A 26174-nucleotide genomic window follows, 5' to 3' on the forward strand; every position below is an offset into this window, starting at 1 on the left:
GTTCCCTTATCCACGTTCACTTCATCTGGAGCCTTTGTGCTGACAAAGCCTGTCAAATCACAGTAGGACCCTACACACGATTAACTCGCAGATAATCTCTGATGTGAGCGGGAAACTCCGCTGTCAGCCCATTTGTAATGCTTAAAAAGAAATGATTAACACATATATATGATCATTGTTCGAGCAAATGCTGTAAAACTTGAGATCCTACACTGCCAGAACAACACAAGGTAACAATTAGTGTTGGGCTAAATGTGCAAAATGTCCCTGAGATATTAATCAGCAGAACAGAAAGGTAAAAGCCTCAGAGTAAAAATAGTCAAACCTGACCTCAAAATGTGTGTTTATTAGTTAATTAAACACCTCCTAGTGACAAACTATTTTCTTATGTTACGAGACTCTTAAGAATAGCTGTTTCTGTGTGAGTTTGTGGTATTTATAACCGCGTAAATACAAATTCACAAATATAATATGACTCTTTTATGATTTCGTCTTGGCCTTCAGCTTCAAAAGCATCACAGTGATAGTATTTGAGGTTTGTGCTGATGTGAGCGAGCATTTGATCAATTAAGATGCCCAACAAAAATGCAAAGAGAAAGCAGGCGGAACCCTGCAGAGCTTTTTCCTTCGATGTTTCTCTGCGCTCTGACCTCTGCTGAGAGAAGGAGTCGTGCAGAGTTTACCTTATTAACGACTATCTCTGTTATGCTCTTTGCACAAATTCTCCACGACAGCCAACACCTCTAACACACTATGTGAGGTTGATTTCATGTCTTTACCTGTCTGTTTTTTGGTGAAGGCTTTTCCCATCATGCACTAGGCTAGATGTCTGAATACCATCACATTTGTCAGACTGCGTGTAACATGAACTTCCTCAGTACACAGAATTGAAAGCAGGAATCAATCTGTGTCATTGTAAGAGGACAGCATTTACAACAGAGCTAATCTAAGGCCTGTTCAATTGCACTATGGTATAAAGTTGCATTAATCAATATGTTTGTATTATCAATGGAGGACACAACTTAGTGTATGTCGACAGTGTTGCTAATAGTGGCAAACCAACGGAGAATTATCACAACCTCTGCAATTCTCCTCAAATGCTGTATAATGTGCACTTTAGCATTTTACAACTTATTGTTTATGGCTTGCAACTCTACTGATATAGTTCACACCCACTGCTCTTATCAGCGTATTGTTCAGCCTAAAGAAAAGCTCAGATGCACTCTTCCTGATCTCAACCAAACGTCAGTCAAAGCAAGCAACTAGCTTATCAACATACTGAAGAATTTTGTGAGTGAATACTAAGAGACTTACATTACGTCTGTCGAACACAACACATCTCCAAAGTAATGTTTCTCCAGGTCTGTTGGAGACATAACTAGCCAACTGTCTGCTCAGATGATTGGCAATGATATGTCAATGTTGTTTTTACAGCCGGTTGTGCCTCCTAAGTGGCCAAGAAAAAGTTATGTTAAAGGTGGGGTAGGTAATTTTGGAGAAACCGGCTCGAGATCGCTAGAATTTGAAAATACACAACCGGAAAAAATCTGCCACTTCCTTACAGAGCCCCTCCTCCAACACACACAAACGCGCACATGACCAATGAGGGCACGAGATAAGTTTGTGCACAGAAGGAAGGCTGACAGGCAGGTCGGCCATCCAGTTATTTTAGCCGGGCCAGCTAAAATGATTGGTCGTGCTTTTTACAGTACTACGGCTTCCACAGATAACATTTTTTGAATGGATTTTTTGTCAAAGCACTTAAGATATTCATTGCTATCGGGATGTTAAGAGCATTCTATGGAATATAACAAAAAGTGTATCTCGAGCCGGTTTCTCAAACTTACCTACCCCACCTTTAAAGTTTGAAAGTCATCTAAAGACTAGATGCGGCATCATTGTAAATGTTTCTTATTCTTTGTATTCTTCTTTAAGGGATATATTCATTATTCAAACAGATAGACTACACTATATATTGTTTAGCAAAAATCACTTAATCAAAGCTGTAAAGAGTGCATTTGCTCTGTACTTTTTTCATGTTTGCAGGTGACTTTATGGCAACGTAATGATGTATGTAGGATTGATCGAAAGTGAACTACAGTAAGGTAAATTGTTTATGTTATCACATAATGTGGGGTGTATTGTCTGACGAAGGTTAGATGCTATTATCAGCGTGCTAGGGTACTGGTAAGTGTTCTATTGCAAGTGATAATACTGTAAGGCAGTTTAGTGCATATCTGCACGTATTAATTGGTGCTAGTTAAGAGATAAGAGATTCACCTGAGTTGATATTATGATATAAATCTTTAAATAAATCTTAATTCAACATTTTCCCTGGCTCCACAATTGTAAGATCTTCATTGGTTCAATTCACAAGGCAGACTGTTCGGCATATCAACATTTTGTGAATTAATTCAGCTGAGAAGTCCTCAAAACTTGAAATATGGTAATATCTCCACGGTTACAGAGCTTGTGGTTATGGTAATAAGGGAAATGTCACCCTGCGTAATGTTGTGGCTCATTGATGAGGTTTTTTAATCATGTTTCAGACATGAGGGGAGGTCTGTGGAAAACATCAATAAGATGTACTGGTGTTTGGCTTCAAAGGAAATACTTAGTGGGATTTGTTGGTAAGAAATATAAAAATAAAATATCACCAGTCTTATCATTGATGTCTCTTTACATTTTGCCCAAACCCCAACAAGCCAAAATGGTTTGCTCCTCCCCGTGAAAACTCATCAAGACGCTGCCATCTTAAGTCTTTTATTCCTAAAGCCATTATATAACATAATGAATAAAAAGCTTCTTATTAACGTGAATGACATCTCCTCATTATGTTTGACTCACCCCGCCCACCTCTTACCTGAGTCCTTCTCAAAGAAAAGACAGCAGTGAGTCTGTAGTAGCCATGGTAACACCTGTGACAGATGAAAAGATGGATGACAGATATAGTACAATACAGCTGAGTCACGCCAGACACACATACACACACACACACACATACAAAGATTGACTGAAACGAAGGGCACAATGGGAACGTGTGGGCATTTACAGACAGAAAGAAACTTGAGGTAGCAGAAGCTGTGGGTCCCCTCCACCCTGCCTCCCCCACCTCCACCTCCTCACCCATGTATCTCACAACCTCACCCACACACCATGCATCATGATCATTCACAGCTATCGATTGTTCAGGAAACACCCTGACAAGCGCCAACTACCAGTCAGTGACTCATCCATGCGCTGCAGAACTTTTCACATCTATACTTTAGTGAGTTTGATCAGGTGCGCCACACCTGCGTCAGAAAAGCCTCCATCAGACCTTCATGTATAGGTGCACTTGAGATAACAGTCAATATCAACAACAGGCTGTGTTCATGCCCAAACACCGTGCATCTTGTCTCCTACCTTTTTCAACGCTGTCATCTTCCTCCTCTGAGAAGGTCACTTCTTCTTCTTCGATAGTACACGGGCGCTGAATAAGTGAAAAGCGATCATGTCTCCTGGAATCCCTGAAAATGTTCATTGCCTTGTTCGTTAGAAACATCTGCGGTAGAGCGGCCGTAGTTTCCCATGATGACGGCGGCTTGTTGTTTTTTTGTCCGACGCGAGTCCCGATGCAGCGGCAGACTTCATTCTCTGGAGATGATGGATCAAACACTGATGTTGTTGTGGTCACTGATGGCACAGCTCCGCCATATCAGACGCCATTTTTGCAAAGTCTGCACCTGCAATCGCCTACTTGTATTGATCGAAAAATAATGAAAAAATAAATAACGTCACACGTAACTTCTCAACAGCTAAACATACAAACGTAAACATCAACACCTATTGAGAAATAAAAGCATTACTTTATATTGATTTACATGAAATACGCATGACGCACTTACTAACAAGTTAAACTAGGCTACGTAGGCTAATGAAAAACTATAGTGGATGAATTAATGGTAAATATTAATTTACAATAAAATGGTATGCAATTTGTGAGAGCTAAATATGTACATGTACAATATATAGCATAGGCTATTACGTATTACTTCAAACTACACATAGCTAAACGTTTTTTTTCATATCCTTTACTTTGCCAGTTTATTTACGTCTTCTTCATTAATATTGATGGCCTAACTTTTTTGTACTTTTTTATTATGAAAGTTACAGAGTGCATTACATGAAATTACAATTTAAAGTAATAAAGAAGTAACCAAAATCAACTACTAAAAAGATAAACTCATAATTTAAATGAGAAGATTGAATTCAGTTAATCATTTTTATTTTTTTAAATGTATTATTTGTTATGATTGGTAAAGTCTGAAAATATGGTACCAAAAGGGCAAGCATTTTTAGTCTAACTTTTAAAATGTTCACACTTAACAGTAGTCAAAGTCAAGCGAATTTATTCAATAGTTTTCATATAAAACATGTTAGACATGTCCATGTCTCTGTATCTATGTATTTAAAAATGAGAAAACCGTTATTGTGATCCTTGTAGTTTTACAGATAAAGCTATTGTCTTATTACATTACATTACATTACATGTCACTTGTTAGACGCTTTTATCCAAAGCGACTTACACACTCAATACTGTGGGCAATCCCCACAGGAGCAATTTGGGGTGAAGTGTCTAGCCCAGGGACACAACGACATGCTGACTGCAGTGGGGTTTGAACCTGTGACCCCCTGATCCGAACACCAACGCCCAAAGCACTGCCACACGCCTCTTAATCAAGCTATATCTAGTGTTTAGAGACATCATGGGACTAATATTTTTTCCTAAAATATAATGAAATATATGGAATAAAAACTGAAGTCCCATGTGCCCAAAGAAAGATAAGAGTATGATAAGAAAAACTCACTTTTCAGCCAAATATGTGCTCAAGCAAGTCCAGAGAACACTTCAAGGCATGATTTATGATTAGTTATAGGAAGGGAATTGAAGGTGGATGCTGACTTTCACGTGCTTTCTGATCATTGAAATAACTGTAGTTTTGTGAAGATCTAACTAAAATGACTTGTAATACATTAAAGATGTCCTTCAACATCAGCTGTGGCGAGTCCTGACTGCTGTGCAGCTCCTGTGGGGTTTGTGATCAGCAGTAAACTGACAAATCACAAGCTCAGCACAATTTACTCACAATAAAACAGTCCTCATAATTGACATCCAGCCAGGAGGCAAATTAAACCAAAACTGCACCTTTTCAGCCCTCTCTTCCTACACACCCTAATATACTGTACCTCTCTTTTTGTCTCATATAGAAGTATAGAAGAAGAAGACATCAGCCCAGAACTCAGAGCCAAAGTTCCTCCTCAAGCTTGATAGTTACGAACAACATTTTTTAAAGGTTTCCATGAGAACATTTGCAGAAAAATACAGTTTTCTTTAAAAGTGCCTTAAGCTTTAGAGACAATGATATGGTAATGAAAGTGAGTGGGCTTAATGTGAAGAAAAACAGTCAGTTTCATTTATGATGCAAAGAGACTGATCTCTGCAGTGTGGTGTACAGGATCAATCAATCAATCAATGTTTATTTATATAGCCCAATATCACAAATGTTACATTGTCTCAGTGGACTTCACAGTTTGTACAGAATATCAGTATGATAATATGACACCCTCTGTCCTTGGACCCTCACATCGTACAAGGAAACACTTCCAAAGAAACCCCACAGTTTAAAGGGGGAAATGGGAGAAACCTCAGGGAGAGCAACAGAGGAGGGATCCCTCTCCCAGGACGGACAGACGTGCAATAGATGCCGTGTGTAAATTGAAAAGATAATACATTTACAACATAGGTAGGCCAAATGTTTGGAAATGCATGTGTCTATAATAAGAAGATGAATCCACGAGGATGTCAACAATCCTGTGGGAGCCATCAGAGAAGTAGTATGATGAGAGTCAGGCAGGACCACAGCGACAGGTTCAGCCACGACTCGATATCCAGGACTCAGGATGCAAGACTCAGGATGCAGGACTCAGGACCACAGCAACAGGATCAGCCACGACTCAGGATCCCGGCGTAGATAGACACCAAAAAGAAATTTGGGGAAGCTGGGTTATTCAGAACATGAGAGTACACAGGTACAGACAGAGAGAAGGAAGAAGTAAGGTGTCCCCCGACAGTCTAAGCCTATAGCAGCAAAACTAGGGGCTGAATCTAATCAGCCCTAACTATAAGCTTTATCAAAAAGGAAGGAGAGAGTTGAGAGGGTGCTGAGGAATAATGTGGATAAAGTTAATTAAACAGCCAGACGCAGAAAGCTTCCTGCAGCCCCTAACCTTTGCTCTGCACTGCAGAAACAAATACATTTTACATGATGCAAATCAATCTGCCCCTTGAATGGAAGGAAACTTATTTATATCTGCAAGGTAGAAGAAATTAAATATAAAAGTCCAAGACACTGGACTGAACAGTGTTAGAACATGGCAATAATCAAAGCATGTCTGCATACATAGATGAACACTGTTATTATTCATGATACTTTGGGTTATCAATACATTACATTTCGTTTAGCTGATGTGTTTATCTAAAGCCACTGAAAATTACTTTTATTTGGTATTTTAAAAATCCCAAATAAACAGTTAGAAGAATGCCTAAACTCACATCTTTTATAGCATCACAATGCATAATTTGTAATTACAGAGTAACTTCATTGAAGTTAGTTTACTTAAAGGTGGGGTAGGTAAGTTTGAGAAACCGGCTCGAGATACACTTTTTGTTATATTCCATGGAATGCTCTTAACATCCCGATAGCAATGAATATCTTAAGTGCTTTGACAAAAAATCCATACAAATATTTCATCTGTGGAAGCCGTAGTACTGTAAAAAGTACGACCAATCTTGAAAAAACAAGAAAAAAGGAAAATAAATATAACTTGAACATGTTACTTTAGAAATCTTGATGAGAACTTGCTTTTTGTATTTATAGAACATAATGAAACACACAGATGTTAGAATAAACCCAGGTGTTACTGCCTCTTTTATTATTTCTGTCAGTATTGAGTTTGATCACTAGGGGGCGCCATAGTGCTCTCTCCACTGTGCTCTCTCCATGGTGCTGAAACAGTCCAGACTTCTTGCTCTACTTTAGTTAAACTGAACACACCCACAATTACACACAGTATAGACAGTGGTGGAATGTAACTGAGTATTTAATAAAGTAGGCTACTGTAGTTAAGTACAATTTTGAGGCACTTTCATTACTTAGTATTTCGATTTTATGCTGTTTATACTCTTGCTCCACTTCATTTTGGGAGCCAATACTGTACTTTTACTCCTGGTGTAGTCATATGTAGTTCTACAACCACGTTAAGTTAAAGATCTGAGTTCTTGTTCTGATTTTTACTTCTCTTAAAGTCTAACACAAAGTCGTTTTCAATGAACCAGCAACATATTTTGTATCTAAATTATATTACATTACATTTAGCTGACGCTTTTATCCAAAGCGACTTACAATAAGTGCATTCGACCAAGAAGATACAAACTTGAAGAAAACAGAATCATATAAGTACATCAAGTTTCATAGAGCCAAAACATTTCAAGTGCTACTCAACTAGCTTTAGATAAGCCAGTCCTTTATTAGTATATAAGTGCTTTGTTGGTAATTGTATTGCTCGAAGTGGAGTCGAAAGAGATGAGTTTTCAGTCTGCGCCGGAAGATGTGTAAGCTTTCTGCTGTCCTGATGTCAATGGGGAGCTCATTCCACCATTTTGGAGCCAGGATAGCAAACCGACGTGTTTTTGCTGATGGGAACTTGGGTCCCCCTCGCAGTGTGGGTGCAGCGAGCCGTTTGGCTGATGCAGAGCGGAGTGCACGTGTTGGGGTGTAAGGTTTAACCATACATGTAGGAAGGGCCAGATCCATTCGCAGCATGGTACGCAAGTACCAGTGTCTTGAAGTGGAGGAGCGGCGTGGTGTGGGAACATTTTTGGAAGGTTGAAGACCAGACGAGCCGCTGCATTCTATTAGTCAGAGTATTACATAACCAAGACCTATTTAATTATTTGTAGTGTTCTGCTTCCTTTGCAACATACAGTAATCTACAGTTAACACTACCATTACAGTATTCCTCCTTCCTCCTTCCTCATTGTCTTAAAAACCTTCGGATGACTCAGCAGTTTAGCTGGCGATAACTTTTACAGACTTGACTGCGTAATGTGTTGAATTAAACAAAACATAAAACATTTAAATGTAGCCCAGGGGAAGATTGTAGGTGTTTCACTTTCACTTATTGCTGCAGGTAAAGCTCCTATGAGACGGAACACACCTCCAGACCGTACTATGAAGCTCAACCTGTTACCACACCTGCTTCTGAAGGTAATCAGCTCCAGCTGGTGGGACTGCTTTCCTCCTCTCCATTCCTCAGCAGCACGTCATTTTATTCAATACACCTCGCATTAATTCGTGTTTTGGATCGATGGTAAAACAAACACTTGTTTTTAGTGATGCCAACACTCATGTCGTCGATGCAACGTGCAGCTGCTGCGCAACCAGTTTGTTTCTGCCTCCTTCTCTTTTTGTCGCATTGGATTTAAAGGAGAAGCGGAGTTATTGAATATGAGAGCACACTTATATATGTTGGCTGTTTTTCTATATCTGTGAGCTGTTTGTGACAGGAAGACATGATTGTCAGAAACTCGAATAGTGTCCTCCGGTGATTATTTTTTGGGGCGCCCACAGGGAGGTCCAGAGACACCCGGAGAAGATCCCTCCGGACAGCCGCGTTGGAAGGCGTCCAGCTGGCAGGCTGAGCAGGTAGGATGAATGAAACCGGAGGGGAATGGTGTTTGCAATGTCGTTGATTGGATGCAATGCATGTCACAGCCAAAATACTTCCACAAAATAAAATCGGTCGCTCGATACGGCAAGCGCCACTCCAAACTTCATCCACAAACCGGACAGTTTAATGTTGTGTGGCTGCTTGGAACCGACCGTATGTTGCACAGCACATTTCAAGACATTTTACACATTAAAAAAAGGAGTCGTTAATACGGCATAGCCTACAAGTAATTATGCAACAACTTAATTTGATGATACTTGGTTGGTTTAATAGTTAGTTCTCCTGCTAGCTCAACACTCCCTCAAATGATCTGCAGAGGCCAGTAGTCTGCTGTGCGGCTGCTTTGTGGAACATGTCATTATTTCTAAACGTAATGCTTCATGTGAAATGATGTGCATGCCGGATTCCCCTGGGGATCTAAAACATCGTACTGAGGAGAATAATGACGTTTAATGCATGTGTATTCTCTCAATAACCACGGCCACCTTAAATTGTTGAGTTATCTACTGGAGTTTGGTTGATTATTCGTTGAGAATTGGCCATGTGTTATTTATGATACAACTCAGAGCACTGCAGAGGAGCCTGTGTATACGTTTTTAGAACGAATGTTATAAATATAGCACATCTCTGGCCCTTTGCTTGGCAATACATATGTGGGTAACTTTATGACAAATTTAGGCTATGTAGAAGCTGTTTCACCAGAAGCTATTCAATTCTGGAATAGGCCTTTTAAAAAAATAAAAGCTATTGTAAAAAGGGCAACAAATCTGACTGCAAGGTATGCAAGGTATTTGTCAAACAAACATCAGTATTTATTTTATTTAACCCCCTCGTCATGTGAGGGGAATTGTTTGGGGTCCCACTACCAAGCTTAAGAGATTCTGCATGAGACATTTGCTAAGTAAAGTTATTTGTAGGGCTGATTTTGCACTCATTTTGTTCTGTTGATCAGAGTTCAGCAGTGAGTCATACGCACATGTTTTCCCTCCTGCAGACAGCAGTGCGCCTCAGAGCAGAGGACACAGTGAAGGGCAGCATCCAGAGACCCACCCTGCTGGATCATGGGAAACCAGACTGGGAGAGAAAGTCATGGCACCACAGGTACCTCAGTCATTTTACTGTAAGACCGACACTTTTAAGACTGGTGTCCTCCTGGTTCTGAGATGGAAAGTGATTAGCAATTAGATCCAAATGTGTCTTCTGACGGTTGTTGTCCTTTGGTATGCAGAGTAACAGGAGTCAGGACCCTTTACACAGAAGAGGAAGGTATAAGCTTTGTGTGCGTTTTATCTTTTGCGTTGCAAAATAATACAATTGAGGAATACTGAACTAATAGAGAAAGTGAGAACGTCATGATACGATTGTTAATTTTGGTTGGTATTCCTTGCTTTAACAAACATCAACATCATTGTGTACCTGAGGTCACCATCATTTCCAGAAAAGGCAAATACCATTCATTATATCCTTTTGTTTATCCAACAGATTAAACAGCGGCTGCTCTATCATGAGCATCACATTCCCGCTCTATAGATTTTACCCTGTTTGTGTCACATCCAGTCTCGTGTGAGATACTGTATGATCATAGAAACATCTCTTGACACACAGGAAGTGATGAATCCAAACTTTGCAGAGAACTACAAACTGTATCCCAGAGGAGACAATAAAAGTTGAATGGCGCATTCAGTGTCCTTCAGTTCAAAGCATCAGAGTGCAGCTGGGCTAAAGTGTCATAACGCCCCGTGCAGCCTTCCTGTTTTCTGTCTGAAGACCTTCAGCCTGCCACTGCTCAGTTTAATTATAATTCACAGCTGTTTAATATGCTGCTCCCTGGTTCCTCTCTGGGCTCTCACTATGCAGGAAGTAGGCTCAAGCTACAGGATGAAAATAGCTCCTAGCTGAGCAAACTACATCATGCTGCTGCCATAGAAATGATGAGTCGGCAGAATCCTGAAGCACAACGAAAGGACAAGGAGGGGAAGCCATAAAAACTCTGAGGCGATGAAAGTGTACATTTCTGTAAGCCTGCCAAGTTCTGTGTGCACAACATACAAGCATCATACAGAAATCACAAACCTTTTGGTGAACGTTAAGATATCTCAGGATACAGAATCCAAACGGCTAAACAATCACTCTAAACTCTTTTAAAACTGTTATTCAGAGGAGCATGGTTAATGCAGACCACAGGCAGCACTAATGATGGATCTAATCGCCTCCTGGTGGCGGTGAGAGCAGCTGTTAGATAGTAGATCAGGGAGAAATCGCCTCTGCTCCTCCTGGATGTTGCCACACGGGGGAAAAGTGTGTGAGTGTTTCTCCTGCCAAGACACTGGCAGCAGAGGCTTTTTGCTGCATCAGTTAGCCCAGGCCAGTAAATAAGGGAGCAGTGCTTTCATCTGCATCAAGGAAAAGAAGAGCACATAATAGATGACGTTCAGGCTCAGGAGTCATATTTCTCTTTTATTTCTCTGATGTTATTTTACTTGTATTCCTCCCTCTCAGGTTCTCCTTTAGATTTCTACCAGACGCCTCCCACCACGCCCTCAGAGGCAGATCTGGCGGCCATGGCCTTGTCCTCTGCAGCCTCCTCCAGTAAGGCACAGACTCCATCACCGGCCGGCAGCACCACCCCCTCCACCAGTTCTCCCCTCGCAGAATGGACACAGAAACTATCCGCTCCCTCAGAGTGGGCTGTGATCAGCGTGGACAGCATCAGCTCACAGACCAATGTGAGCGATGCAGCACTGAGGCAGCATGGGGGGGCAGCGGGCAGCCCCACCTCGCTGCCCCCGTCCAGAGGATCACCCTCAGAGCACAGCTGGCAGGAGAGAGACAGCGGAGTGGAGCCGCAGGCCGCAGCAGAGAGGAGTGAGGAGATGACGCTGGTGCTGCTCAGTCTGATGGAGCACTACAGGGCCTCAATGGGCCTGACCCCCAACACTGATGTCACCACAGGAGCAGTGGGTAGGGCCGCCATCTTCACTGTTTGGTTTTCTGAATGACTGTTGGATTTATCTTGTATGCCTCCTCAGTGAACAAGGAATCAAAACATGGAGAAAACTCTTGATGATTTAAATTACTGTTTACAAACCTTCACACAAGTATTTTTACAATATAGTATATTACAAGTCTAATTTATCCAGTGAAATGGTGCTTTCTTCAAAACACCACTATTTTTGCTAAAACCTTCCGATTATTACCATTTGGACTCGCAAACACGATTAGCAGTCCTGCGCTAGCTTGAAGCGGGTTATGTGAAATATTTAATTAATGCTCTATTCTACGGAGCCCCTAAAGGGACATGAAAAAAGTCGGGATAACGGGTTAGTTTCTCATGAGCGCAAAGAGCTTTTACGTACCGCCTACACTGTGTTCACCTTCATTTGAACAGCTAAAGAGTGACCGCAGGCTGCTACGTTTTAACCACACACACACACACACACACACACACACACACACACACACCTCTACACACATCGAACTGCCTGATTACTCCCCCTTTTAATAGTTTTATGAAGGAGATGTCCGGTCAGTCTGTTTGTGCTCTGCTCAGCTCCGCTCTTTGTGTGTGTGTTCTGAGTGTTTGTTTCCCTTTAAAACAGCTGCGGGCAGCAGGTACTCCACTCCAGTCAATAGGCGCGTTCACACCGGAGTACTTTTCCCACAATAGTTAATCAGAACTACGATATATTTGCGTTCACACCAAAAAGCCCCAGGAACTAAAGTAGTTCAAATTAGTTCATCTGACCCGCTTTGCAGGGACTGTTGTGGGAGAAAATAGTTCATACGTCTGATTGGCTGTGCGGAATGCAAACCACGCCCCGTTTAACTCTGAATTTTTTTTTGGAGCGGCCATTGTATTTGCTGGCATTATTAGCCCAGCGCACCAACGAGAGTACTTTTGTGAAAGCAGTTATTATGGCAACAATAAGAATACGAAAATCATCGGAGCGGTGGAGTGATGAGGATGTGTCGGCACGTCTGGCGATTTACTCGGAGGATGGGATCCAGCAGCTTCTACTGAAGGCAGTTTCCAACTGCAAAATGTATCAGCGTTGTTCGGTAAAGTTAGACGACATGGGAATCTTCCACAGCGCACACTCATGCCGGGACAAAATAAAGAAACTAAAACAGGACTACAAACAAATAAAAGACCATAATAACAGTGGTTAACGGCCGGAAGACCCGTAAATGGTATGATCGATTGGATGCTCTGTTCGGCAACAGACCCTCATTCTCCGGCACTTGTGGTGAAACGGCGGATTCAGTGGCCTGTGAATTGTCCAACGACGACTACTACGAAGGTAAAATAAACTACATGCACTGCACTGTTTTAATCTGCACAATACTGGTCTCAGATGTACTTTTATTTGCTCAGTAGATCGAGCTAGCCAGAACTGGCTAACACTGCTAGCCAGTTCAGCCTAGCATGGCTAATAACATCATTCTCGGCCGCTATGAAAACGTTTTTGACTTGTGAATAAGTGTGTAATGTTTTCTGTAATTTGCTTCACTAACTCATGGCACTAATCGTGTGTTTCAGGCGAGGCAGGACAACTCTCTGGATTGGAAACAAGTGAGCTTTCCCCTCCGGATCACAACAGCAGCACTTTCTCGTCTCCTTTTCAACCATCCAAACGCAAAAGTACGTACAAACACACTGTAACTACTCTGGTCTTGAAAGAACGTTACGCATCGAACTGATGTCCACTAATCACGTTTATTTCCTTTTTGGTACAATTATGAAACACCGTGAAAATACATCGTTTACACTTTTAGCGCCCTTTTCACTCTCATAAACATCCGGGCTAGAGGTCACATGACTGCCGGTAAGAAAACGTATCATTTTTGGACAAAGTTCAAGCGTACATTAAGCACTCTAAACAAATATAAAACAATAAATAAGGGCACTTTGAGCGTCAGCTATTTGATGCTATCTTCTACTTTACACCTGCATTTTGTACACTGTCCCTGTCTGCACCATGTCCAATGTTGTCTCTGTTGACAACCTACTAGGCGATTAAACTGATCTTGTATCTTGCTTATTTCTCCTTAGGAAAGCGGGCACGGGATGACAGCTTCCTTGACACCATCATGGCGATGGACTGCCGTGCCATGGTCAGCAAGGAGAATGAGGACCTGCGTGCCAAGGAGATGCACGACGAACGGCTGCTGCATTCACATAAGGCCCAGGAATCGGACGACCAGCTGCTCATGGTGATGGCGCGCCAGGTGGAGCAACAAAATACCTTTCAGGCTGGGCTTCTGGCAGTGCTAAGCGAGCTGATTAAATCCAACAGGCCTTCAATACAAAAATTAAGAAAAACTTGTCGTTGTTGATAAACTGTACAATGACTTGTTGGGAGGCGTGTTGTGCAGTGATCTGGTGCGTTGGTGTTCGGATCAGGGGAGCACAGGTTCAAACCCCACTGCAGTCAGGATGTCGTTGTGTCCCTGGGCAAGACACTTCACCCCAAATTGCCTACACCTGGGACAGTTAATTTTGTATTATTGTGATTATATATATATATATGCCACTGTTATTAATACTGACACCTAACTTTGCACTAAGGTGTGTCTGCTGCTGAGCCTACCTATTGTTATTTTATATATATATATATATTGTTTTGATACTACTGACACTTATTGATCTGCTGCTGATAAATAAAAGAGAACCTACATGGCGATTAAACAGATAATGTATCTTGCTTATTTCTCCTCTGACACTTTATCTTTACAGTGACCTGTGTAGCATCCTATACATCACATGTAAGTGATTATACTGATACCATCATGTTTTCATCGGTTATAAACTGGCGAAGCTTTATTTATTGTCCCACCCCAAATATGTGGCTTTGAAAAAGATCATTTCATTGTATTTCAAAATGGCGTCCAACACAAACACTATATATAGAAAGAGAAATGGTTAAGTTTGTAATTACCAGTGTTGTGAGTTCAATATTTTAATGAATTATAGTAAGGGAACATCTTAGGAGTTAGTGTACTGAGTTCCTCTCAGGAGGATATATAATAAAAGTGTGTTAACTGCTGAGCCTATTTACTGTGCAATACTTTTTTCCATAATCAGTTTTATTCATTTAGATTATTATGGACCTCTAAAACACATCTGCCACATCATTTGAGTTTTGACATACCACAACCAGCCAGCCAGTCTTAACTTTCATTGTTATCCTAACCCTCATAGAGAAAGAGATACAGACATGTGGTGTGTTGTCTTTTTTCACCTGTATGGTGCGGTTCTGGGCGACAACACACAGTGAAGATGATCTGCTGCACGGCACTAGCATCATGACTGTCATCATGTCAGTGCAGCAGTACACAGACTAACCTGTGTGTGTGTAACGTAGTTCTTCAGGTGTGTATGCTTAACATGTATGTATTTATCACAGTGAAGATGGTATACAAAAGCTTTTTAAAGAGCTTTCAACCTCATCCCATTGTCTTTAACACACATTTAACATAATAATATACTCATATTAATATACAAATATACAGTATGAGTACTGTTTTGATACTGACATTTTATCTTTGCACTAAGGTGTGTCTGCACTATTGTAATTTTGTCTGTTGACTGTAGTAAATAAAAGAGAACCAAATGCACTGTACAAAAGATCAGCTTTATTGTCAATTTACAATTTCCATGCTGTTCAGATGCCTCATAAGGGCTGTGCGCGTGTCTTGCCCCCCGGCGATTTTTTTAGGCACGGGTACACACTCCCGGTAGTTGGTGTTGAGTCTCCCCAACGTTGCTTCCAGGCGAATACAGAGAAGTTGAAAAGAGCCCTTGGACATTCGGAAATCTTTGATCCACTGCACATTGGTGTACGTTGGCACCACCTTCTCCCACCAGGCCGAGGTTCTATAGTTCACCCAGAGAGAGCGCGGGACACGACGCGTTCCGTAGTATTCGCATATCTGGAACACATACAAAGACACAAATTAGCCCTACATAACTCCATAAATCCTAGATAGTATTAATGTGATTTACTGAACGTACCATTGCTGTTCTTTGGGCGTGATAACGGTCATCATCCTCAGCTGTCCTACGGCGAAACATGTCCATAGTGTGTGCTTTTCGTCGTCCAATCCTTTTGTTAAGGCTTCTTAACTGCCTTCGCCTCCGACTCAGCATTTCTATTGCATTTGAATGGTCGATCTGTATTTGTATTTGTGGCTGAGTTATTGGCTTAAATAACTCAGTTACGAAGCTGTATAACACGAGCACTAAAACGTCAACTCCATACCGTGTCTGAGGTCGGAAGGTAAACAGAAGCATACAGCGGAAGCGGAAGTTCTTTTTCTTCTTCTTCTCTCGGTTTTTTGGCGGATTGCAACTTTAAGGTGCATACCGCCACCTACTGTACTCGCCGTGAAGTTGTTTGCGGCCTGCCAGTAAACCCAAAGCAGAAGAAGAAGAAGTGACGTCAGCGGCTCATTTGCCTAATCCACCCCCAGGAACTCATTTTGGTGTGAACGCGATCTGCTTTAGTTCATCAGAACTAAAAGAGCTCTCATGAACTAAAGTTCTCATGAACTGTTGTGGGAAAAGTACTTGGTGTGATTGCGCCTAATGGGTGCTATTCCACCAGACGCGCCGCGTTACGGCCCGTCCACACGGCGTCGTGCGTTGAAGCTGCAACGCTTCTTCCCATTCACTTTGCCGAACTGCATTGTGGTTCCATCGCTTCGCTTTGCTCGCGTTGCTCGCTTCAAAAGTTGAGAAAAGTTCAACTTTTGAAGGTTCAACTTTTGAAGGTTCAACTTTTGAAGCTTCGACGGAAGCGTCAGCCAATCAAATCATATGCCAGCAGGGCCGTCCCTGGCCAACTTGAGGCCCCACGCAAAGTTAGATGAGGCCCTCTGTTTCGCCGTGCCGCGCCACACTAATTGCGCCGCATAAACGCTCAGTTGAGGCCCCCTCCGCAAGATGAGGCCCCCTCCGCAAGTTGCTGACTGCAGTGGGGTTTGAACCTGTGCTCCCTTGATCCAAACACCAACGCTCTAACCACTGTGCCACATGCCTCCTCTCTGGCACCGCCACTGAGCCTGCAACCCCGTTTTGAAGAAATGTGCAGTGCAAAACAGGCTCATTGCAGCCACTAATGCTGTGATAAGACACACTTTTTTGCCAAACATCAGCATTTTCTTTCTTTTCATTTTTTTGCACAGATTGTAAAGTGGCAAAGTATTATAACTTATTGTTCTAGCAAAGGGATTGCACAATTGTATTCTGTATTTATTTTTTGACCACACAGACTTATGGAGCATTGTTTTATTATCACTGTTCTAGCAAAGGAATGCACACGTTCATATTGATGTATTTGAATAAATGTTAACTTGGCCCATTACGTGACTATTTGTGTTGGGGGGGCCCGACTTTTCTTTTCTCCAAAGGGGGGGGCTTGACAGAAAAAGTTTGACAACCACTGCTTTAGGGGCTCTGTACTATTCTGATTACAGTTGTTAGACTTATACATTTTCTCTCAACTTCGAGTGCTTATTTTTGTTCAACTTGTCTTTCAGAGCTGCTCAGGCGCTTTATAATGGAGAGAGATGAGCTGGTGGAGGAAGCGGACAAACTGAGAGAGACACTGAGGGTGAGTTGTAGGTCCCATTGCTCCTTACACTTTCCAGAAACATTTATTTGCTCTGTTTTTCAGACTTTACCTGACAACTAAGAAGTTATTGTGTTGGAAAAATAAAGAAAAACCAGAAGAAAATGTAATCATTTAGTTTTTCTTCTGCATTTTAGTCTAATAGCAAGTTTAGCAAAAGTCTCATCAATTGCTTGCTTTAGAGTACTGCATAAATACAAATATTTAAGTGGTAAGGGATCAGATGCACTAGTGATCTTTTGAGAGCCATGTCAACAACAGGCAGCTTTTAATATCAGGTCACATTGTTTATTTTCCATGTGGTCCTGTGTGTTTTGTCCTCCATGACAGACGGAGAGGTTGGAGTGGTATCAGTTCCAGAGTGACCTGCAGGTGGCGGTGTCTGTGGCCGACCGGCTGCGGGTGGAGTCAGATCAGAACCTCAGTGAGGTGCAGGAGAGACACAGAGCCGTGGAGCAGCAGCTGGATCAGGCCCTCAGCAGGCAGCAGGAGAGAGACACAGAGCTGGAGAGTCTGAAGGTCCAGCACCAAGACGTCTGCAGCAAACTGAGCGAGGTGTCCCTGCTGCGGAGACAGGAGCGAGCCGAGCTGGACGCTCTGAGGAAGGCATGCAGGGAGAAACACATGACGAACTGTGACAAACAGGCAAAAAGACAAGAATCTGAGGTGGGGCAGAGGGAGGAAATACAGAGAGTTGTTGTGGAGAAACCCTGGGAAGTTGAAGCCGACACTGAAGTAAACATTTTTGAAAAGCAAAAGGAGCAGACTGATGCAAGTCAAGAGGGGGAGGATCAAGATCACTCTGAGGAGGCTAATGGATCAGGCAGCACAGCGCTGAAGGGGAAAGGGGTGGCGGAGGGATACCTTCGCAATCTGGCTGTGCTGGAGAAGAAGAAGGATCCAAGGAGGATTGTGATGCTGTCTGAAAGATCTTGGTGAGTCTACTGAGCGCTCGCAACTCATTCACCTCTTTTAACAGGAGACTGTATTATAAAACATGCAACAAAAATATCTTTTAGGAGTCTCTCTCGTCTGCCACTCCCAACTGACTCCTCCAGGGAAAATGGGACCTCAAAAGAAACGAGCACAACACTGCCGCTATGCAAGGTACAACAACATATGTAGATGTAGAATATAATGATTATATGGAGGGATAATTGAGTGATGGGGATGTAAGAAATGGTTGTATTATTGTTAAATCACATTTGTAGAATCAGTCTGTAAACTTTTCCAGAGAGAGGAACCACCAAAGCCGAGGAGAACAGACCGGATCCTGCAGCGTCAGGACAGCTGGTCCAGCTTTTACACAGGTGAGCTTTAACCTCCGCACTGAACCACCTTTATGTAGTTATTTACCGTTTAGTAAGTGTACGGTTGTATGACTGTTGATTTGTTTGAATGTTGCAGGCAAACAGGACGAGGACCAAAGCACAGATTATATCAAGTAAGTTACTATAAGGCCGTTTTCTCATTTATTACTAATATTGACACCAAGATCTGTGGGTAAAATAGATGGAGGATGTTAAAGGTGGGGTAGGTAAGTTTGAGAAACCGGCTCGAGATACACTTTTTGTTATATTCCATGGAATGCTCTTAACATCCCGATAGCAATGAATATCTTAAGTGCTTTGACAAAAAATCCATAAAATAAATGTCATCTGTGGAAGCCGTAATACTGTAAAAAGTACGACCAATCATTTTAGCCGGCCCGGCTAAAATAACTGGATGGCCTACCTGCCTGTCAGCCTTCCATCTGTGCACAAACTTATCTCGTGCCCTCATTGGTCATGTGCGCGTTCGTGTGTGTTGGAGGAGGGGCTCTATAAGGAAGTGGCAGATTTTCTCCGGTTGTGTATTTTCAAATTCTAGCGATCTCGAGCCGGTTTCTCAAACTTACCTACCCTACCTTTAAGCAAGAATGAGTCAAAGCATCCATGAAGTCGTATGCAATCAATGACAATGTCATTATATGTGCCTTTCGCTTTTCTCTGTCAAATTGTAAGTGTATATAATGTTCTTTGTGTAATCAATATGTAAAGTTCAGTTAACGTTTTGTTAAACAAATGTAACAATATTCATGAAAATGTTCTTGTGTTGTCAGACCTCAGGATGGTTTCAGTGCTCTGCTGAGGCGTCATGGCGGCTCGAGGAGAAACTCCCTGCTGCGCTGGTGCCAGAGTCGTACCCAGGGTTATAAGGTGAGAGAGGAGCATGTCACCATTATTGACACATTTGTTTAAATCCTCACAGTCAGTAAAGTTTAAGAGGAACTCAGGGTGGGAAACAAAAATAAATGTTTACCAGTTAATTGTTGTCTTCATGAAGTGTGTTTTGTGGCAGAATGTTGAGATCACAAACTTCAGCAGCAGCTGGGAGGACGGCCTGGTGTTCTGCGCCGTTTACCACACATACTTACCAACGCACATCCAGTACGACACCCTCGACCCAGCACACAAGGTAATACTGTCGCTGTTATTTCTTAAAACAAAAATAATCACTTGTGTCGATTATGTTTTTTATAATGTTATTTATAAAGACTTTTGACTCGAGCACATGTATCGAAAGACTTTTGTGTAGTGGTGGATAGAGACAGAGAAGTATAGCAGCTATCAAAAAATACTGATAATCTTTAAGATATTAAACCTGGATGTACAGGTTATCAATCAAGAGTAAAATTCACTGCATGGACCATAAAATCTGAAAATAATATTTTGTACTCACTTTTTCTTTATCAACAACTATTATAAATGACGCATGTATAAAAGAAAAAACAATATGCTGGTGCTTTTTAGAAGAATCCATGTCTTGGAGGCATGTCTGTAAAAGCTACTTCTGAGTCAAATGTTTTTACAGAAGGAGAATCTGGACCTTGCTTTTAAGACTGGAGAGAGTTTGGGAATCACAGCCACACTGGTGAGACATTTTACACGATGCACTTCTGAAGCTTTTGGTTTCTACAAAAGTTAAACCTTTGGGGAGTTAGAAGTTGTGCATCTTAAACTAGCTGTTTTCACTGTCCTGTGATCTTATCTCTTCATGTGAATGTGTGACAGAGCGTGGAGGAGATGCTGAAGGCCGACGGGCCGGACTGGCAGAGGGTCCTCGGTTATGTGGAAAGCATTTTCCGGCACTTTGAGATGTGAAGTTAATTGTCTCTCTTCTTGCTCTTCCTTTACCATGATTGTGACTGAAGAACTGAAACACTGTTCATCACAATCTGCTCATAATGAACTCTGATCAGCCAGGATCAGAAAATATGTCGGCAATATTAAGACTTAACGGTGTGATTTTATGTATCAAATATAATGTTCATCACACAGAAACTTAACCTTGGGAGTATTTTTTTGTTTTTTAACTTATCTATTCATATCCAAATAGCAGCAGCAACAGACACTAAACCATTTGTCAGATTTAAAGTGAGTACAGGAAGCCCTAAATGCATAGCAGTCTTTTCTCCAGTGCCCTCGCTCATGACAGTAATGACACACATTGTCAGGCTCACGTGCACCACATACATACCCACTCTCTTGCCCAGCAGGTCTCACTGGACGACCAGACCACGCTCCCATACCCGAGGAATTTCCACCGTGACTGCCTTGTACGGCAGCACCTCCACCAACGTGTGTCAAAACATAGTCATCTGCTAATGCAGCAGCTTCAGCAGCTGTCCTGACTGCGTGCTCACTGATATACACTGCAATGTGCTCCGGTACAGAATTTTTGAATTGCTCCAGAATAACGAGATCCCTCAATGCCCCGTGGGGAATCAACGTCAGTTGCCGCACACCAGCGATCGAAATGGGTGGAAATATCCCGAGCAAACTCGAGGTGAGATTTATCACCTCTTTTCCAATTCCTAAACCTCTGACGATAAGCTTCAGGCACCAGCTCGTAAGCCTTGAGAACGGCAGATTTTACTAACTCATAACGCAAATAGTCACTGCCACTTAAAGACGAATAAGCCTCCTGCAGAGCCCTCCCGGTTAACACACACTGCAACAATAACACGCGAGTGGCCTCAGATCGTGCACATCTGCACAAAGGCCCTGGGGCCGTCACAAACACCTCGACTATTACTTTCACGTTGGGTGCTGGGTGCACTGGTTTTGCACTGATTGTAAAAACAAAAGAGCACTTTATTATTAATGTTTACTTTTGTTTCACTTTTTTGATTTCTGAATATGGGGCAAGTTTTAATTATCTTGACTTTATAGTTATTTTTTTATCATGAACCTCTCCCACCTATCATCATGTCTGCATGCACCCTAACCCAAGACAAAGGTAGGATGCAGACATGAGATTTTAAATGTTGGAATAGTGATGTTTTAACCTTAAAAACTCAAATGTTCATCAATGCAAAAGTTAACTTTGAGGAAATGTAAATATGTAAATGTGTGTAAGCGCTTCAGTATTTTTAGAAACATGGTAAACATATGAAGATGTTGTTGCCAAAGCCTTAATGCAATAATAAAGTTATGTGTATACAGTAGAAGCTGTTTTGTCCCTACACATTTTCTTCTTTCTTATTCTCTTATTAAAACCATAAAGAGATTAACAGAAAACATTTTAATATACAACAAGATAATGACATTTGATACTTCCGACAGCATATAAAAATGGTACTAAAATCATATACAAAAGTGGCATTAATGGAAACATGTTTAAGGTCAGATGGCATAAGAAAATACTCAAAATGTAACAAATAAATATTGAAACATTAAAAAGCAATAATTTAACAATGTTTTGCAAGGATGTTTTAAATGAAAGCATAATGTAGAGGAGTTTCATCCAATAAAACAAGTTTGTGTAATGAGTTTGAACCTAATTGTGATTACAGTATGATTGTGTTGATCCAAAGCATTTGTTGAAGCAACCTTGCATTTGTCAAATAAATGTATAAAAGTCTTATGAGGATGGAATGGCGCCTCCTATAGGAGGTGTTGACAGCGGAGGCAGGAGGAGAGACTTCAGTTTAACAGACATGGCTGCAATCTCAGGGTCCTGGGTTTCATACATCTTCACCAATCGGGCAAACTTTAGGACACCTGAAAGTGAAGCAGAGCCGACATAAAGGTGAAACAATATGTCATCTAAGGAGTATTGGAGTTTAAAAAGGTCCAATGTAAGGTTTAGTTTATGTGCACACATAGTCTCAAAGTCAACTTTATAGTCAATCTTTCAGTTTGTGTGTACAGACAGAGATCCTCCAATCCCGAGGAATATAAGAATTTAGGCAAAATTCGGAACAAGTAAAGTCCAATATTCAAAGAACTTCAGGGTTTTCTTTATGAAAATGCCACCTCTGCTCACCCTCTCCTTCGTTGTTGAAGCCGTACGCTTTGATGACCTCTTGTTGGATCTGGGTGGACACGGGGAGAACGAGCTGAAGCATCTTGCCCATGTCGTTGCAGGAACTTTCTCGAGCCTCCTCCATCCTGGCAGCGTTCTCCGGCACTGAGAAGGCCTGGATCACCTCACTCAGTACCACTGTGTAAGAGAAGACATTGGTTTATGCTATAAACATGCATTGTGTTGGTCTGTATTAAGTGTGGACACTCAAGCTTCCTGTGAGGATGTCAGGTGTAAATCAAAAGTTTTGTGACGATACATTATAATATCAAAATGTGCAGAAATCACAAAGTATACAACAATGGGATTTTGATTTTGACGTCACTGGGATAGAGACAATATCATATTTCTATCTTACATAATCAGCCTAAGTCTTGACATTGCACTGCAGCGTTTACAGCTTTAACGCTTGTTATTACCATACGTCGGTTTAACCAGCTGGAAGTCTTTCAGAAATGATGATATAGGGCATCTAGAAAAGACCATAAGATACAGAACATGTCAACTAAACAGATTATAGAAAGTAACTCTCACCTCTGGTCTGCTCCACAGTGAGGGTGGGCTGCTGTGCTGGAGCTGAGGCCATGTCTGTAGAGAAAAAAACAATGTAAAGAAAAAAGGAATTTAAATGGCACTAAAAAGACAAAAAGGACAACATGTAATAATCAAGTAAACCACAAAATTAATATACTACTTTTTTGTTAATCAGTAAGTTTCAAGTAAACCTGACAAATATTCACAAGTGTTAGCTTTTCCACTGCAATGATTTTTGCTGCTTTTCTCTGCTGAATGAAATGGTTGTATTCCGATCTATAGTTTTTTTTTTAAAGGCGTTGGTTAATATATCATTTAAAGCCGGATTTACATAACACTGGGGTCCTTAAAAAAACATTGATTTCCAGGCCTGTTGACAGCGTTTTGTGGATAAGATCCATTTGATTTGTTCTGCTGCTGTAAGTAATCAACAGGGTACACTTCCTTCTGGTAGTATTCATACGTAATATCTCTCTTATTGAATAACATAAGTTGCGGTTGGAAATACAAGACTGATGATCCTGGTTTATATTATATTTGACTATTTAACAGTTGTGTATAAATGCCTGGGTTAGCTAAGTTATAGCTGAGGTTAGCTATTAACATTGCTGTCAGACAGTGTGCTGTTAGGCAGGTTTTGGCCTAATGCTCCTACGCTTAAATGCAAGAAGTAAAGCTATGTTAGCTAATTTTATAGTTATATCATTAATACCAGTTTGGTTTTGATGATGTTTGGACGGTCGTAAATCCACTGTTTACTTTGTCTCTATCGATAGCTTTCACTGTAACGTAAATTACTGTTGGCTCAATGACGGTTACCAACAGCCTAAAACACATGTAACGTTTTAACAAGATTAACCATTGAATTTAAAAGAGCAAAGGTTTAAAAACTCACCACTGATTAAAGAAATGTAGCTAGTAGCAGACCTGGGAAACCTAGCTGGAAAATGACACTTTTTACGACATTTGAAACCTTTGTTACGACAGTACGTCCTTCTTTCTTTCAGACAGACCCGGATGTAAAAGGTAAACAAACGCTTCGCTAAACTAGTAGCATGATGACATCTCTCCAAACATGTTGTTAAAGTAGCAGTAAACGTTTATGGTAGTCAACGTTATTGTATTTGACATCGTGTAAAGCTTTATTGAAGCAGCGCTAATACCAGTGAAGTTGTGTATTTTTTATTAGCGCCTCTTTTGCCACGTACACCTAATTTGTGTTATAACGTCAGTGTAAAGGAGCTGGCGTCATCGATGGAGCAGAAACTGGCAGATTTCAGAGCCAGACGACAGGCTGAACATACGATAAAAAAGGATGAAGATACTGTGAAAAAGGGAGAGAGTGCCAGTATGAAGTGCAGAGATCAGACCGAAGAAGACACAGCTAATCTGATTGATTCAACCAGTGACAGCGAACACACAGAAGAGGATGAAAACATCAAAGCCTCAACTCAGATCCCACCAAAAAAGGTGAGACATTTCTGTGTTAATCTTGCAGTTGGATTTCTGTTCAAACTAAGAATCGGGTGATATGAGGTTAATTAACTGTCTGGTTCAATTCCAGTAGTGGAATGATACTAAGTGCATTTACTCAAGTCGATGGTCTTGTGTTTTACTTGAGTATTTCCAATGTAAGATACTTTTAACTTCTGTACATCTCAGAGGTAAATATTGTACTTTTTATTTCACTACAATTGTATGACATCCTGATTCTATTTTTTTTCAGATTACATTTTGTTCATTCTCTTCAAGTAAAGTAAAAATAAATGTATCTCCACATCGGGTGATTATGATTTTGTTGTTGAAGTTGTGTTGAACCACATTGATCTTTTTGAACCTGTTCTGTCTTCTCTGCAGGACCACAGTGATTGGCTTCTGGACAGCGCTTTTGGAAGATGGCTGACATCGAGACAACTTGGCTTGACAAACCTTACTTTGCTTAAAATACTGCTGTGGCTGGTGCTGCTCGGCCTGTTTGCTGAACTGGAGTTTGGCCTGCCTTTCTTTGTCCTCTCACTCTTCTACTGGCTCTATGAGGGTCTCAGGAGCCCAGCTGCACGTGAGCCTGGAGAGCTGAGCGCTTACTCTGTCTTCAACCCAAACTGTCAGCCTCTGATGGGCACGCTCACTGCAGAGCAGCTGGAGGGAGAGATGGGTTACCGCACTCTGACTAACAGAGCAGCACTTATATATTGATGATTTCCAATAATCACAACTTTTTGTCCATTTAAAAATGTCCTTTGTATTCACGAAAAAAATATATTGTATGCAGGAATAATGATTTAAACTGACTATTTCTGTTTAACTCATGAAATTAAGATCAGTCTGCTAACAGTTGTATTCCTGTTTCTATTCTTTGAAGCAGTTTAATTGACTTAATTGTGGGAGGTGGATTTGCTTTAAAATGAATATCAATTGAGTATACAATTACATTGGTGACATTCTTTTTGAAAATATTTTTTAAATCCAATATTTACCTCCGATTCCTCTTCTTATGAATATGGATTTTGTAGAAAATGTGGGAATGGTATTTGGGAGTTACATTGGAAAAGGGCAAGCTCCTACTGATTTATATGAGAAAAACGTTTGCTTTGAATAAAAGGATTTTAAAGTGTAATAAAGAAATGTAATATATCAGCCAGCATCTTGTCTCTCTCTGTCTCTGTGCCTTCAATTTCACAAATTATAAACACCACATTCACTTTTGTACTATTACCTTTTTACTGTTTATTTTTGAACAAAATGGTTGGATGAAAATAAATTATGTTTTGTGACGGATCATTAATAAAACTAATTATGTGTTACGCGGCCGAAAAGACAACGTCTAAAAAGATGAGAGAATAAACAAAGAACAACTTGTTATGCCGAAGCAAGATGTTTCCCTCT

At 41.1% G+C, this 26174-nt stretch overlaps 4 protein-coding genes across 6 annotated transcripts in view; 2 read left to right on the forward strand and 2 right to left on the reverse strand.

Moving 5' to 3' along the window:
* Positions 1–3523, reverse strand: part of LOC117486869 (disks large-associated protein 2-like) — an 86111-nt gene extending 82588 nt beyond the window's left edge. The window contains exon 1 of the mRNA XM_034135452.1: positions 3406–3523. Within this exon, the coding sequence (XP_033991343.1) occupies positions 3406–3523 (118 nt within the window). The remainder of the gene's footprint in view (positions 1–3405) is intronic.
* Positions 3524–8315: 4792 nt separating this feature from the next.
* LOC117486990 (cytospin-A-like) lies at positions 8316–21894 on the forward strand. Of its 2 annotated transcripts, none has more exons than XM_034135608.1 (13): positions 8316–8364; positions 8673–8747; positions 9767–9873; positions 11272–11733; positions 17314–17387; positions 17736–18340; positions 18425–18512; positions 18640–18715; positions 18813–18849; positions 19507–19603; positions 19746–19862; positions 20259–20318; positions 20459–21894. In XM_034135608.1, the coding sequence occupies exons 3-13, from the start codon at positions 9834–9836 to the stop codon at positions 20546–20548; spliced, it is 1746 nt and encodes a 581-aa protein (XP_033991499.1). In that variant the 5' UTR covers positions 8316–8364; positions 8673–8747; positions 9767–9833; the 3' UTR covers positions 20549–21894. The 2 variants fall into 2 exon arrangements, with proteins under 2 accessions (XP_033991499.1, XP_033991498.1); XM_034135607.1 differs by having other exon boundaries at positions 8335–8412.
* Positions 21895–21961: 67 nt separating this feature from the next.
* grcc10 (gene rich cluster, C10 gene) lies at positions 21962–24259 on the reverse strand. Its single transcript, XM_034135611.1, has 4 exons — positions 24184–24259; positions 23289–23342; positions 22716–22892; positions 21962–22450 (listed from the first exon to the last, which is right to left on the reverse strand). Exons 2-4 carry the CDS (start codon positions 23338–23340, stop codon positions 22311–22313), a joined length of 369 nt encoding a protein of 122 aa, XP_033991502.1. The 5' UTR covers positions 23341–23342; positions 24184–24259; the 3' UTR covers positions 21962–22310.
* On the forward strand, positions 23690–25930 carry saysd1 (SAYSVFN motif domain containing 1). 2 transcript variants are annotated; one of them, XM_034135610.1, is made up of 3 exons: positions 23690–23707; positions 24521–24758; positions 25146–25930. In XM_034135610.1, exons 2-3 carry the CDS (start codon positions 24543–24545, stop codon positions 25482–25484), a joined length of 555 nt encoding a protein of 184 aa, XP_033991501.1. In that variant the 5' UTR covers positions 23690–23707; positions 24521–24542; the 3' UTR covers positions 25485–25930. The 2 variants fall into 2 exon arrangements, with proteins under 2 accessions (XP_033991501.1, XP_033991500.1); XM_034135609.1 differs by lacking the exon at positions 23690–23707 and adding an exon at positions 24235–24314.
* The last annotated feature ends 244 nt before the right edge of the window (positions 25931–26174 follow it).

The sequence above is a fragment of the Trematomus bernacchii genome, unplaced genomic scaffold (genome assembly GCF_902827165.1).
Source record: "Trematomus bernacchii unplaced genomic scaffold, fTreBer1.1, whole genome shotgun sequence".
Classification (NCBI taxonomy): Eukaryota; Metazoa; Chordata; class Actinopteri; order Perciformes; family Nototheniidae; genus Trematomus; species Trematomus bernacchii.